We start from the raw sequence: 14,277 nt of genomic DNA, 5'->3' as shown, positions 1-14,277 counted from the left end.
ATATGCTGTGCATTTTCAACCATCAGCTTTATTATTGTTTCCCCCGCCAGCACCCGGGAAAGTGGCAGATAAGGTCATTATAGAAAACACAAGAGATTCAACCTTTGTCTTCATGGAGGGATCTGAGGATGCTTACGTTGGTTATATGACAATCAGGGTAAGAAACATGGGAGCAAGCACTTAAGTTGAAATTACTTGAGTTGAAAGAAATGGATGGCTTGTAATGAGTTTTATTGTATTTACTTTCAGTTTAACCCTGATGATAAATCTGCACAACATCACAATGCTCACCACTGCTTAGAGATTACAGTTAACTGCAGCCCAATAATAGACCATTGTATTATTCGAAGTACTTGTACAGGTTAGTAATTTCTCTGTTAAAACTGTCATGAAGTAGCAGGTGTACAAGATGCACAAGGGCTGGAGACCAAACAACTAGGCATCTGCCCCCGATCGTGATCAGCCATCCAGCCGTGCCTTCTCCTGCCCATCACTACTGGAATTGGGAGGCATCTTGACCACACCCTTCTACCTGCCCTCCCAGAATCATTAACCCACCGCCATTCACCCAATATGCAGCTAGGGGATTGGGCCACAGATTAGTAAACTAAGACCCAGTACTACACATGTCCCACACCATCAGAAGTAGATGTTAAATCTCCTAGCTACTCTCCTCCCTCTGCCTCTCCCCCTGTTCTTCCACTAAGGAAGAACTCCAGAGGCCCTAGACCACACCTGCATCCACACAAACACTCCTACCTGCAGCTAGATGATACACGGGACAAACAGCTGTTGTAACGTGCTCACACACAGATGACACACACACACTTGAAGAGCAAATAAGGCAAGGACCAGGATGGTGCAAACTCAGCCCCCGCTCCCCAACTCCTTGTTTCTCTGTGGGTCTGTTCACATGGTGTAGCTGTGAGCAAGCGAGGTAATGAATTAGCTGGCTTGGCCAAGGGCATGCACTGGCCACACAACCCATCCTAAGCCCTCTGCTTTGGCTCAGGATTCATCTGAAGCCATTTCATGCCCCTACTATCTAGTTTATCCTGAAAGCTTAAGCCAAGATAATTGGCAAGAACCTAGCCAAGTTTATTCAGTGTTTCCATGTTACTTCATTTTCTTTTATTATTTTTAATGGATGATGCAAGTTGTAGGTCTCTTAAGAAGGCAGATCTAATTCCAGTTTTAAAATGTAAATGTTGTTTCCTCTTCAGTTGGTTCTGCAGTCTGTGTTAGTGGTCAAGGAGCTTGTCCCACTATCAAGCATTGCAACATCAGTGATTGTGAAAATGTTGGTCTCTACATTACAGATCACGCACAGGTGAACACCCTTTCCCATCCCCCCCCCATTTTTTTCCACCTTGCAAAAATAAAATTGCCTGATCCATCTTCAATTCACACTATTTTCTGATATTTTAGGGAATATATGAGGACAATGAGATCTCCAATAATGCATTAGCTGGGATTTGGGTCAAAAACCACGGAAACCCTATTATTAGAAGGAATCATATTCACCATGGGCGCGATGTTGGTGTTTTCACGTTTGACCACGGCATGGTAATGTATACTTTTCCTTTTGAGGGGAGCTTGTGGGGTGTGCATATTTCTGTGGGGAAAGTGAGTGTTAAAGCAGCTTGTTTTTGTCCACCTGTTTCCAGTGTTGATGGTTTCTCTTTTGCATGGCCCTCAAGTAAATAATGTACATTGGAGACTATTGGACCCAGAGCAGAAGTAATGCCTGGTTAGAAGACTGGGAATGTGTAGCAGGTTCCCTCATCCATGTGAATGCCTGCCTCCATTGCCTTACTAGCATAATCTTTGGCGAAGTGCTACATCTTCACAAGTGCTGGCTACCATTACTTTTTAAACCAGGGTTTAGAATGGGTGTTTCAGTTGCTTCGTGTATGTCAGCCGCTTGGCACACTAGGTACCAAAAAATTGGTACTAAAGTAGAAGGACGATACCTCCTCAAAAGCAGGCCACCGAAATTCTGACATTCATGCCACCTCCCGCCCCGCAGGCTAGGTTTTGTAATTGGATTTGGAGGTTAGGTGTAGGATTGATAGGGAAAAGTGTCTTCTATCCATCACTTGTCTCTTCATACATCTTCAACAATGATGATCACAAGATCATTTTTCTTTGGAGACCTCCCTCAATCTTTGGTTGGTGCATTACATTCAGCTCCTTTCCACAACATATTTCAAAAACTGGGAACAGAATTCCAATTATGCAGAGATTCTTGATGTTTTATTTTCAGCTTGCCCTTCACCTGCTGCTTTGTTCTGAAATTATTGTTTTCCAGTGTTTGCGTTAGTACTTGTTAGGGCTGATTTACATTTGCAGGATATACTTGACATATTATTATTTGTTTTAGTTTTGTTAAAGTTTATTTTACTAGCCAAAGGCCATGACAAATCCATACAATCACATACTGTATAAAATATAACACAAACAACTTCAAATAAAAATAGTAACTAGAAATTATGAGAGAGGCGATAACAGAGGAACCACCATGGCTACACTAACTGAGTTTCAATTTAGTCCTCTGAATTCTCCTTACAATTTACAGCTCCTTTTTTGCCACCAGAGCCAAAAAGACCTCTTATGTGTCACTACAGCATTGTTGTTACTCAGCAGCCACTTTCCTGTACAAACGGGTTTTAGAAAGCTCCGCCTCGGATCTGTGTACAAGGGCAATTGCCCCATATGAAAGAAGATGTTTGCCATGAGGCATCAATGTGGCAAAATCACCAGGTGTTGACTTTGTAACACTGAACTTTAATGTGAGAATGTGGCCTTGGCATTGACAATTCTCTGCAAGACTCTAGGCTGGTTCAGATTTAACACTAAGCCATAGTTTCGGATTATGAGGATGAACCTTGGTGAGTCTTCCGTCCCCTCCTGCTTCAAACCAACCACAATAATTCAAAAGCTTTCACTCCCATTTTAGATTAACCTCCTATTGCTGTGTGGTCTAAGACCAGAGACACCTGGATAGCTCAGATGGTTAGAGTGTGATGCTAATAATGCCAAGGCTGCAGGTTTGATCCTCATATGGGGCAGCTGCATATTCCTGCATTGCATGGGGTTGGACTAGATGATCCTCAGATGATCCTCCTTCCAACTACAATTCTATGATTCTCTGGTTAATCTATGGCTAGTAGAAATAAGGCAAAATAAAGCCACAGCTCATTAAACTGGCTTGCTTTTATTAACTATAGGGAAGATTAACCACAGTGTAGGGTTTGAAAGTAGGGACGCGGGTGGTGCTGTGGGTAAAACCTCAGCGCCTAGGACTTGCCGATCGCATGGTCGGCGGTTCGAATCCCCGCGGCGGGGTGAGCTCCCGTCGTTCGGTCCCAGCTCCTGCCCACCTAGCGGTTCAAAAGCACCCTTAAGTGCAAGTAGATAAATAGGTACCGCTTTATAGCGGGAAGGTAAACAGCGTTTCCGTGTGCTGCTCTGGTGCCGGTTCTCCAGAGCAGCTTCGTCACACTGGCCACGTGACCCGGAAGTGTCTGCGGACAGCGCTGGCTCCCGGCCTCTAGTGTGAGATGAGCGCACAACCCTAGAGTCTGTCAAGACTGGCCCGTACAGGCAGGGGTACCTTTACCTTTAGGGTTTGAAAAGCACGCAACTTCAGTCTAAAGCCTTCTTATCCCATAGTTGTTACAGACGGGGTAGCATGTGAGCCATATAACTCACACCGTTTGCAGCTAACATGGCCAACGATCAGGCATGATGGGTTATACAAAAAACAACTGGGGACATGAGGTTGGAAAAGTCTGTGCTAAATCATAGTTTGTGGTTATGTTACACTGAAACAATGTGCTATTGTTATGTCCAACTTTGCAACCAAAGAAATGGGCCTGTTTTCTAGTGCAATACTTGAAGTGCTTTTACAGTTGTTCAGATGGAGCATGTGGTCCTGTCTCTTAAAAATTACTCTGTAAGCCAACATGAGCACTTGCAGTTTTAAAGAAATAATAGAACAGTCTAAATGCATTTTTGCGCAGTACCATCTTTATTATAATGTCAGGTAGCTGGGAGGGGGGGAAAAACCCAACCAATTATATTTCCTTACCACTCCCCATTTTCTTCCTTGTTTTCAGGGTTATTTTGAAAGCTGCAACATACATAGAAATAGAATAGCAGGTTTTGAAGTGAAAGCTTATGCCAACCCTACAGTAGTTCGTTGTGAAATCCACCATGGTCAAACTGGAGGAATCTATGTTCATGAAAAAGGAAGAGGACAATTTATAGAAAATAAGATCTATGCAAACAATTTTGCAGGTGTATGGATTACTTCAAACAGTGACCCAACAATAAGGTACCTGTCTGTATTTTGGCCTAGATTCTCAAGCCCTTGGACAGAAGTGGGGACTGGCCCACCCTCTGTGGGCCATTTTTGACAAATGGGTAGCGTCACCACCTGTCAGTCACCTGGTATCATATGACATCAGGTAATTCGACTTCAATTGAAGAATCAGCAGTGCACTCTTTAAGTGCTCTCTGGATTCTTCATTTCTTCTTCTGTAGCCCCAGCTTGAATTCAAGCTGTGGCTACCGAAGATTCCAGCCAAAAGAAGAATTCAAGCCTTATTTTTTGCTGGGGATTGGTTCCACTTGAGAGCTCTGACCCTATTCCAGTAGGTCCTGCATTTGGAATCAAATTTAGAAGGCACCAAATGCAAGTACTGCATTCAGAGGAAATATCAGAGGCTCATCAAAGGAAACATGGATGGCATTGTAGTGTGCATTGCCACTGATATTTGAGGATCATCTGATTTCTAAGCCATCATGCAAGTCCAGCCCCGTAAGCTTTCTAGATGGGGACTACCTGGGAACGTCATAGAAACCATTCTAAGCTGTTAGAGTGAAGAGCAGTGTTATGTGTAATAAAAATTAATTAGTCTTTAGAAGCCACAGTTCTTTGTATACTGTACAGCCTATGTACGTTTAGATTATGTGGTGCTTGACAAATTCTGTTTTCTCTGGCTTTTGCACCTTAGGGGTAATGCAATTTTCAATGGGAATCAAGGTGGAGTCTACATATTTGGTGATGGAAGAGGCCTTATTGAAGGAAATGACATATATGGTAAAAAAATGAATATTTGCTTTGCTGCATTTGATACTCCTTGTGTCCTTGTGCCACATTTTTCTTCATACTTAACCTCTTTTAACAGGAAATGCATTAGCAGGGATACAGATTCGGACTAACAGCTGTCCCATTGTTCGACACAACAAGATTCACGATGGCCAACATGGCGGTATTTATGTGGTGAGCATCTCTGTGTGGTTTTGATGTGAACTCAGAAATATTTTCGCTGGAGCCCTTTTCAGGCATTCAAAATGTGGAATGTAAACGTGTGGTTGGGGAAAGAACCTGGAAGGGAAAGCTTGTTAAACATATTAATCTGGAAGGGCTTTTAAAAAATGTTTGCTTGAAAGTGTTGGCAGTTTGGCATCTTTAACCCCTAAACGTTTGAAAACTTGTCTTGTGTTACTGGGACACTTTAAGTCTCACCAAAATGAAGAAGTGGTATCTGAAGAAGTGTGCATGCACACGAAAGCTCATACCAAGAACTAACTTAGTTGGTCTTTAAGGTGCTACTGGAAGGAATTTTTTTGTTGTTGTTTTGTTTCAAAATGAAGAAGTCATAATTAGGCCACAGATTTAGGTTAGGGCCTGATTGTCAACCTGCATAAGTTAGATTGTTGATAATGCACTTTTCTTTCTTATGAAAGATATGAAAATATGAAAGATATGAAAATATGAAAGCATTTAAAAGAGGGTTTTAAAAATTCATGGAGGGTAAGGCTATATTCTACCTCCACTGTCAGAGGCAATATGCCTCTATATCAGTTGCTGGGAGGTGCTGATGAGGAGAGAGTGTTTCACTTGGGACCTGCTTGCAGGCTTCACCTAGCATCTGGCTATGGCTTCTATGAGAACAGGATCCTGGGCCAGATGGGCTTTCGGTCTGATCCAGCAGGGTGGCTCTTGCATTCATATTTCCCAACATTGGCTAACTGTGACCTTGATAAATTAAAGCATTGAAGCAGATTCACTCTTTCTAATAGTGAACTAAGATGTGGAGTGCTGCTGAGATTGTAGGCAAAAACATGTCGTTAAGGAACTAGTGGGAAATACCTGCATGCTTGGTATAACTTTGAGGGTTGCAAAAGTAAAAAAACAAACATAACTTTTTAAAAAATTACTGGGTGATCCCCAAACACCCCAGTGAGGACTATGCATGCTCAGTAACCACCAAATGGTGAGTTACAGTTGGAAAAGAAAAATTAACTGGCTACAAAGAGAGTTGAAGGACGGGGCTGCAGCTAACAAAAGGAAGTAGGAACATTTAAAAATAAACCTTTTTTTTGCAGGTCTTGCTTTTGTTTACCAGTTTTTGTTTTGCTTTCAGCATGAAAAAGGCCAAGGTGTGATTGAAGAAAACGAAGTTTACAGTAATACCTTGGCTGGAGTCTGGGTGACAACGGGAAGCACGCCAGTGCTGAGAAGAAATAGAATACATAGTGGTAAACAGGTACGTCCCACCTTACTATGTGGTTGGCAGTAATACTGATTTCAAACTCTTTACCGTATGGCTGGATTTTTAAAAAATGTGAAATTTAAAGAAATAACATTTGGATTTTTTGCATTCCAAATTGCATGGTTTCTTAAAAAGTGAAAATACTATCGGTTGCATCCACTTAAGTCCTACTTAGAGTAGACCCATTGAAATAAATGTTCTTGAGTTAGTCAAGTCGATTTGTTTTGGTGGACTTTTGTCTTGAGTTTGACTTAATTGGATATTAGACAGAGACACTGTGGGCAAGTGGTTCCCAGGTCCAAGTATTGGGGCTTAACCTGCTCTAGATATATTTGCACTCCCTCTGAAAGAACAGGCACATTGTTTAGAAGGCCTCTTGGAACCATCTGCATCAGTCTCCATTGTGAAGAGCACCTATCACCAGCCTTGGTTGGTATGTCAACTGTGCCCTTTCCTAGACATAGATAGCTTGGCCTCTGTGACTAATGCACTGGTAGCCTAACATTTATGCTCCTGTCATGCCCTGTGTGGAGCTCCTCTTACAACCGGTGTGGAGGCTGCAGCTGATGCAGGATGCTGTAGCCCACCTGGTGAGTGGGGCTGCTTACCAGGCACATACCATGCCAGTGCTAAGGGACTTTGCCCTGTCTGCATATTAGCCACTGAACAAGTTTTAAGCTCTTGTTACTTAGATATAAAACCTTTAAAGACTCTGGACCAGGTCACCCAGAAAGACTGGCTTCCCCTCCATTGCCCAGAAAGGGCATTAAATTCAACAGGTGTGGAATCCTCCTATTCCCGACGCACCCTGGTGATTGGCTTGTGGTGACGCAGAGGGGGCTATTTCACAGGTGGCCGCAGTGTTATGGAATGCACACTCTGCTGAAATGTGGTTGGCCCCATCTGTGTTGGCATTCTGGCTCCAGAAGATGCAGCTGTTTGGGATTGTTTCATTGCATATTTCAATCATGGACATTTATTTTGTTTAATGGCATTGTTTGTGTATTTTAAATGTGGTGTATTTTCAATTCTGTATTTTAACAGTGTTGTACAGTAGGTTATTTTTGTTTTGTAAACGGTTTAGAAACCATTTTGGCATTCAGCAGTATATGAATAGATATAACAATACAACCCAGTATTCTCTTAAGCCACTGTTAAGCAATGTGGATGTAAGCATGTTAGCTCTACAGTTAATCACAATCTAAACTGAATTGGTGTCTGTATTAGATTCATGTTGAATGAGGCTTTTCTTTCTAATTGAAAAACCAGTTTGATCATTTCTCAGATATGAATATTTACACTATGCCTCCCAAACACAGGCATTTCATTTTTACCTGATGAAAACAAACTGTTCTTGTTTGCTCAATAAGCAGAAAGGAGCAACACTGGGAACAAGAAAAGAAAAGAAAATCCCCAGTGTGTTGGTTCCTATATTCCCATATTTAACTTTACCAAGTCTTATGTATGGGATGCTGGTCATAATTATGAAAGATCCTGTATAGGGATATTTTAAGTACAATCTCTCTACAGGTTAAAAAAAGGGAAAGCATGCAAAATGTATACAGAGTAACAAAAATGTGAGGCTTGGTTATAAAAATAAAAGTGTAAATAAAACTATTTTACCTGTTTTACTAGTAGTCAGATTTACACTATTGTTTAGGAAATACATGAAGTAGTATTAGTGAGATACTTGATTTAATCAACCTCTTTTCTTCCTGGTTTAAATCATGGCTTTAAATTGCCATGATATAAAAATTAATTTACCATTTCCCAATGTCTCTTTAATGCTCCAGGTTGGTGTTTATTTCTATGACAATGGACATGGAGTGCTGGAGGACAATGATATCTATAACCATATGTACTCAGGGGTTCAAATCAGGTAAAGCATATCTTCATTTGTTTTGCTTCAAAATGTTTTTAATATATAAACCAGTCAGTGAATTGTCAACTTTTCTCACCATCTTAACAATTGCACTACATATGTTACTTTAGATTTGGCTGTTTTCCTTTCCTGTCCACTGGCAAGATTGTTATGTGGTAGTAGCTCTTATCTTGGGCTTGAAATTGTTGGAAGTGTCAGACCCATGTCTTTCAATGACTAGTTTTGTATTTGGCCTGGGAGACAGATTCTGTTCCAGGAGTGGAAAAGCAATTTCCTCTGAACTCCTAAGATGCCAGCACTGGAGTGGCTAGAGTCCAGTGTCCTGGTGAGGATACAAATCACCCTGTTCCTGGTCATCAGAATAATCATTTGATGAGAAGGGATGGTGTGATAATTAAGCTACCTCTGTGGGCATATAAGAGAGAATGAATGTTGGGTGGTCACACCTAGAGAGCTGGCCATGAGTGAGTGCAGCCTCAAGCCAAGGAGGTTAGCAACCCCTGTTCTGATCTAACATTTGTCAAAGCTTTATTGGATGACCTCAGAGTAAGTCCCTGTCTTTTATCCTCATTTTTCTATCTGCAAAATAGGAGTTCATTTTGCAGAGTTCTTGGTTTTCATCAAAAAATTAAAACACACTTAGTTCACCAAGTGTGCCATATGAATTATATTTTCCCTTCCCTTTTAAACACAGTGAAGAGTTGCAGGCTGATGAAAAAGAATGGCAAAGTCCTTTCGTGCACACAAGCAGTTTCTTAACTTTCATCATAGAGCATACTTGAAAGATTTTTTCCATAGCTAAAAATACTCTTCAGTTTCTCAACTTTTCAGGGTGTGGTATAGAGTCACTTTAGAACATGAGAGGTGCCATAAAAAATTAATTGTAGACATATAAGCCCCATTATATCCATTGTTCTTTATACTACAGTATAAAGATATACTAGATGTGTTCAGATGTACACGAGGGCTGAGACTAAAAGAGTGGGGGTGAGGGTGTTCACAATTATTTCCAGTAATATTGAAAAGGAGTGGGTAATATTATAAGGGTGTGGGAATGCTAGCCAAAAGAATTGCACCTTAATTAAGAATTTAAGCTGCCCCTTCACTATTTAAAAAATAAAATAAAAAGAAGAGAACATCTGGTGCAGCCATGTACTTTCAGAACCTTTATCTGCCAGAACATTACTTTGTGAGTCTGGATTTGGTTCATAACATAGGAGAGATTCTGCATTCAGCTAAACGGGGATCTCGTGGTCTATGGGATTGTTTTCTATACATGCTGAGAGGGGAAGGTATATAGGAAGAAATGTATGAGTGCCTAACGTACTCTAGGCTTATCATGCAGGTACTTAAATCTTTCTTGATTGTACAATGCTGATAGTGCTTTTTAAATCATCAAATGTAGTTCACGTCACCTGTACAAAATAATAAGCTATTTCTGAGTAACCTCTTTGTTTGCTTATGTACAGAACTGGAAGCAACCCCAAAATCAGGCGCAACAAAATTTGGGGAGGCCAGAATGGTGGGATTCTTGTTTATAATTCTGGTAAGCTTCCCCTCTACTTCATTCTTATAATTTAAAATATGAGGCTGTTTCACCCTAATGCAAAATATTGATGTTTTATTTTATGTTTGAAAGGGCTCGGCTTTATAGAAGACAATGAAATTTTTGATAACGCAATGGCTGGAGTTTGGATTAAGACAGACAGCAATCCCACATTAAGAAGAAACAAAATCCATGATGGAAGAGATGGAGGCATCTGTATATTTAATGGGGGCAGAGGTACTAGTCCACTCACTTTTATAATGTTTATTTTTAGCCAGAGTGATGCCTTTTAAAAATAAAATGAAGTCTTTGTTCTCTTTAATCAACTGTCACTGTGACCATATTTTGATCCTTTGAGAAGCTGTTTAGTCATATATAATATAAAAAGGAGCTGTAATTCTCTATTTAGCCACCAAGAATATGTCTGCATTGCAGGATCAAAATTTCACTAGCTAAACTGTGGCCTTTTCTGAGAGAGTTCCAAATTGTGGCTGAAGAATATGTAAAACCCTTTCTTCCTGTTCAGATAACCAAGCTACATTTTACTAATTCAAATAGCTGTTGGAGTTCAGCTAATTCCCACTTTCTGCAGAAAACATTTATGTTAGTATTTGAATATGTCTATATTCCAAGTGTTAAAAAGCAATATATCTACCATCGCCCCGCACAATTACTGTACTCAGTATTTATTTATTTTCTGTGCTTGTAAACAAAACAAATTTCAGACTGATTATTTTTGTTCTGTCTTAGGTCTCCTTGAAGAGAATGATATCTTTAGGAATGCACAAGCTGGGGTCCTTATCAGCACAAATAGTCATCCTGTGTTAAGAAAAAATAGAATATTTGATGGATTTGCTGCTGGTTTGTATTTGATTTATATTGTCTTTATCTCAGAATAGTGTTAAGACATCAGATCTAGAAGTGTTTCAGTCATTTGCAAATACTCTGATATTTCATAATGTCTTAAAATCACCAGTGAACTTTTGTATTGTCCAAAATATCAGCGGTGGTTTTCTTTTTTCTCCCTTAAAAACTACTGGTTAGCCAGGCCACCCATGTTTTAAATGGCCAACATTTTAGACAGGAGGAAGAGAGACCATATTTTGCCAGAAGTGAATTCCTGAATTAGTAATTTAATAGGCAACTCTTTTCTTTCACTGTTGGAGATTTGGACTTTATTTAAATCATTTTGGAAGCTCCTTTATATTTCAAAACTTTCATAAAAATGTAAAGCTTTGTGTCTATTTTTCTTTAAAAGTTATAACTTTTCATACATTCAGCGTATTTCTTCCTCCTCCCACCTTAAACCATGTCAAGCGTTTGTAAATAATGCATAGGCCTTGTTAGTTACATTTCATTTTTTCACTGTGCATTATCATTTATTTTATACCAGTGGTTAAGGGCCATAGAAAAGCAGAATTTTTAGGAAGGATTTACTTTGGTGATCACTTCAAGGCAGCCTGTAATTTCTCATAGGACCGTAGTATCTGCCCAAGCACTCTCATTAATTATTGTTTGATGCATTTTCAGTCATCACTTTGCACAGCCCTCTGTGGCAGCATAATAATAATAATAATAATAATAATAATAATAATAATAATAATAATTTTATACCCCACCCATCTGGCTGGGTTTCCACAGCCACTCTGGGGAGTTTACAGCATATATAAAAACATAGTAAAACATCAAGCATTAAAAACTTCCTGATACAGGGCTGCCTTCAGATGTAATAATTTTATTATTATTTTAACCATTCAAGGAATAACTGGCCACTGTAAGCATGCTGACAATGCATCTTTGCTTCCTCACTCATGTCAAATCTTAAAGAAAAAAGCGTCTTTGCTAGGCAGAGACAACATGGAGTAACATGCCACAATACAAACAGCTCCATGATATATCCTGGAGCTGTAACAATGAAGCAAGCTTGCGAGGTGATGAGCACAGGGGGAGAAAAACTCCCCAACAAATGCAGTCAAACATGGGTTCACTGCCGGATCTGAGTGAAGAAAGCGTACTTCACCTCCATTGCTTCCTCTGTTTGTCATTCAGTGGAGTTGTTCCAAATAGCCATGGGCCTATACACTTACAGGCTCTAGCGAGGTGTTACGAGCATAAAATTGCTTGGATCTGCTGCGATCTGGACTCCACCTTTGGAGCAGGTGCTACAGAGGTGTAAGGAACACTTTTCTTGTCTGCTGTTGTTGGGTGGGTTTCAGTTGCTTTGGCCCAAGAACGTGTACAGGGTGCTTTGTCAGTTTGTGCAGCTACTGTTAGCCTATAAAATCACGCAAGGAGGAGACAGTGGGTAGGGCCAGGCTAATAATTTATGCTTTGCTTTGAGAGGTGGCAATAAGACCATTCTTGAAGAAACCTGACTTAGTTTTAGGCCAGCGGCAGATGTCTCCTTGAGAGGGTGGTTGTCAACATTTTTAAGTCCAGTTCAATCAAGATTCAGGCCTACTTTTGGCTCAGAAACTGCCTTGGTTGCCACCCTGTATGATGACTTGTGTTGGGAGAGACAGAGAATGCAATGATCTTGACATCTTTCAATACCATCAGATTTGGAATCCTCCTGGAATAACCGGCTGAGTTGCGGATTGGGGGCACCATATTGCAGTGGTTCTGATTCTACTTGGACAGCCAGTTTCAGAATGTGGTCCTCGAGGGAGATTGTTCGGCCCCCTGATTCTCCAGTATGGGAACTGATTCTGTTCCCCATGCTATTAAACATCTGCATGAAACTGTGGAGTGTGGGGTCATACAGGGTCTGTGGTAATTGATTTGAGGGCCAATAAACTGAAGCTTCATCTAAGACTGAGACGTTCCTAGGTGGTGGTTTTCCCGTCTAGTATGCAGCCTGCTCTAGATGAAAACTCCAAAGTTTATAATCATTCAAGTAGCAAGTAACTGAGGCAAATAGCATTTTAATATTTTTTTAAGAGTGCAGTTTCTGCTAATTAACTAGTATACTATTTCTCTTTGGATAGTACCAGAAGAGTAAAAAAATTGTTGCGACAGCTAAATACGTCAAATTTTCTGCTAAACTAACCTTTTCCCCTCTAATTTAAGGTATTGAAATAACAAATCATGCAACTGCAACTTTAGAAGGCAATCAGATTTTCAATAACCGGTTTGGAGGTTTATTTCTAGCCTCTGGAGTCAATGTGACAATGAAAGGTATGTTGAATTATGCTCATTTGTAATTTGTAAGTTACTGAAATAGTTCCTGAAACTCTTTATAAGGGATACCCAATGAAAATGAAACCCCCAAAGCACCCTCACATTTAGAAACTTGCTTTGACAGCTTCTAAATTAGCAATTTGTGATCGTTTTGGTAGCTCAGTTTAAACAAACCTCTTTCGTGCAAAACTATTAATGTGTCTGACATACACACTTCCTAGCAGTGGCAATGTATTTTCTCTTAGTATTTGTTTTGTGTGAACAGCAGGTGCAGCAATATTGGTGAAGAGTAAGTAGTGTGTTAAAACTTGTATAGTTGTGCCCTAGATCCCGAACACCCTGGAACTCGGATGTTTTGGCTCCCAAATGTCGCAAACCCTGAAGTGATTGTTCCAGTTTGCAAACGTTCTTTTGGAACCTGAACATCCGACGGGGCTTCAGCAGCTTCTGATTGGCCACAGGAGCATCCTGCGGCCAATCAGAAGCTGTGATTTGGTTTTCGAACGTTTTGGAAGTCAAACGGGATTCTGTTCGACTTCTGAGGTACGACTGTACTGCAAAACTCTTCATCGTGTGTAAGCTCAAATCCTAAAGGGATTGTGTAATCTTACTTTAGATCAAATCCAGCTGTTGGATCGGAGGTTTTCAGAGTCAAACTATAGCTCATGAACTCTAGAATGGCTCACTATGCCGCAGTAAACTGTTAAATCTGACCACTGTTTTATTGCAGATAACAAAATAATGAACAATCAAGATGCCATAGAAAAAGCTGTCAGTAGAGGCCAATGTTTATATAAAATATCAAGTTACACCAGCTACCCCATGCATGATTTCTATAGGTAAGCAAGTATGGGATCTACTTTTCCCACAGCTTAACGTTTGCATGTTTAAAAAATGGATCAGTTTTAAATTGTTGTTAACATTGCATTTTAGATGTCACACTTGCAACACCACAGACCGCAACGCCATATGCGTAAACTGTATTAAGAAGTGCCATCAAGGACATGATGTGGAATTTATTAGGCATGATAGGTATGTTGACTAACCCTTGACTGAAAACGTAGTGCCACTTTTTCCCCTGCCGGTATTTCAAAGACTTCTCT

The 14,277-nt window shown here is 40.2% G+C and overlaps 1 protein-coding gene across 5 annotated transcripts in view; it reads left to right on the top strand.

Moving 5' to 3' along the window:
• Positions 1–14,277, top strand: part of FBXO11 (F-box protein 11) — a 70,470-nt gene that overhangs the window by 54,861 nt on the left and 1,332 nt on the right. For all 5 annotated transcript variants that reach the window (XM_083605050.1, XM_083605051.1, XM_083605054.1 and 2 more), the window contains exons 8-22: positions 51–157; positions 250–361; positions 1,224–1,330; positions 1,429–1,566; positions 4,122–4,339; positions 5,022–5,107; positions 5,196–5,290; positions 6,438–6,560; positions 8,360–8,445; positions 9,918–9,994; positions 10,088–10,231; positions 10,745–10,855; positions 13,064–13,171; positions 13,905–14,013; positions 14,108–14,206. In XM_083605050.1, coding sequence (XP_083461176.1) covers positions 51–157; positions 250–361; positions 1,224–1,330; positions 1,429–1,566; positions 4,122–4,339; positions 5,022–5,107; positions 5,196–5,290; positions 6,438–6,560; positions 8,360–8,445; positions 9,918–9,994; positions 10,088–10,231; positions 10,745–10,855; positions 13,064–13,171; positions 13,905–14,013; positions 14,108–14,206 — 1,720 coding nt within the window. The remainder of the gene's footprint in view (positions 1–50; positions 158–249; positions 362–1,223; positions 1,331–1,428; positions 1,567–4,121; positions 4,340–5,021; positions 5,108–5,195; positions 5,291–6,437; positions 6,561–8,359; positions 8,446–9,917; positions 9,995–10,087; positions 10,232–10,744; positions 10,856–13,063; positions 13,172–13,904; positions 14,014–14,107; positions 14,207–14,277) is intronic.

Source organism: Podarcis filfolensis, assembly GCF_964270895.1.
Source record: "Podarcis filfolensis genome assembly, chromosome: 3".
Taxonomy (NCBI): Eukaryota; Metazoa; Chordata; class Lepidosauria; order Squamata; family Lacertidae; genus Podarcis; species Podarcis filfolensis.
This window is presented reverse-complemented; position numbering and strand designations above follow the sequence as displayed.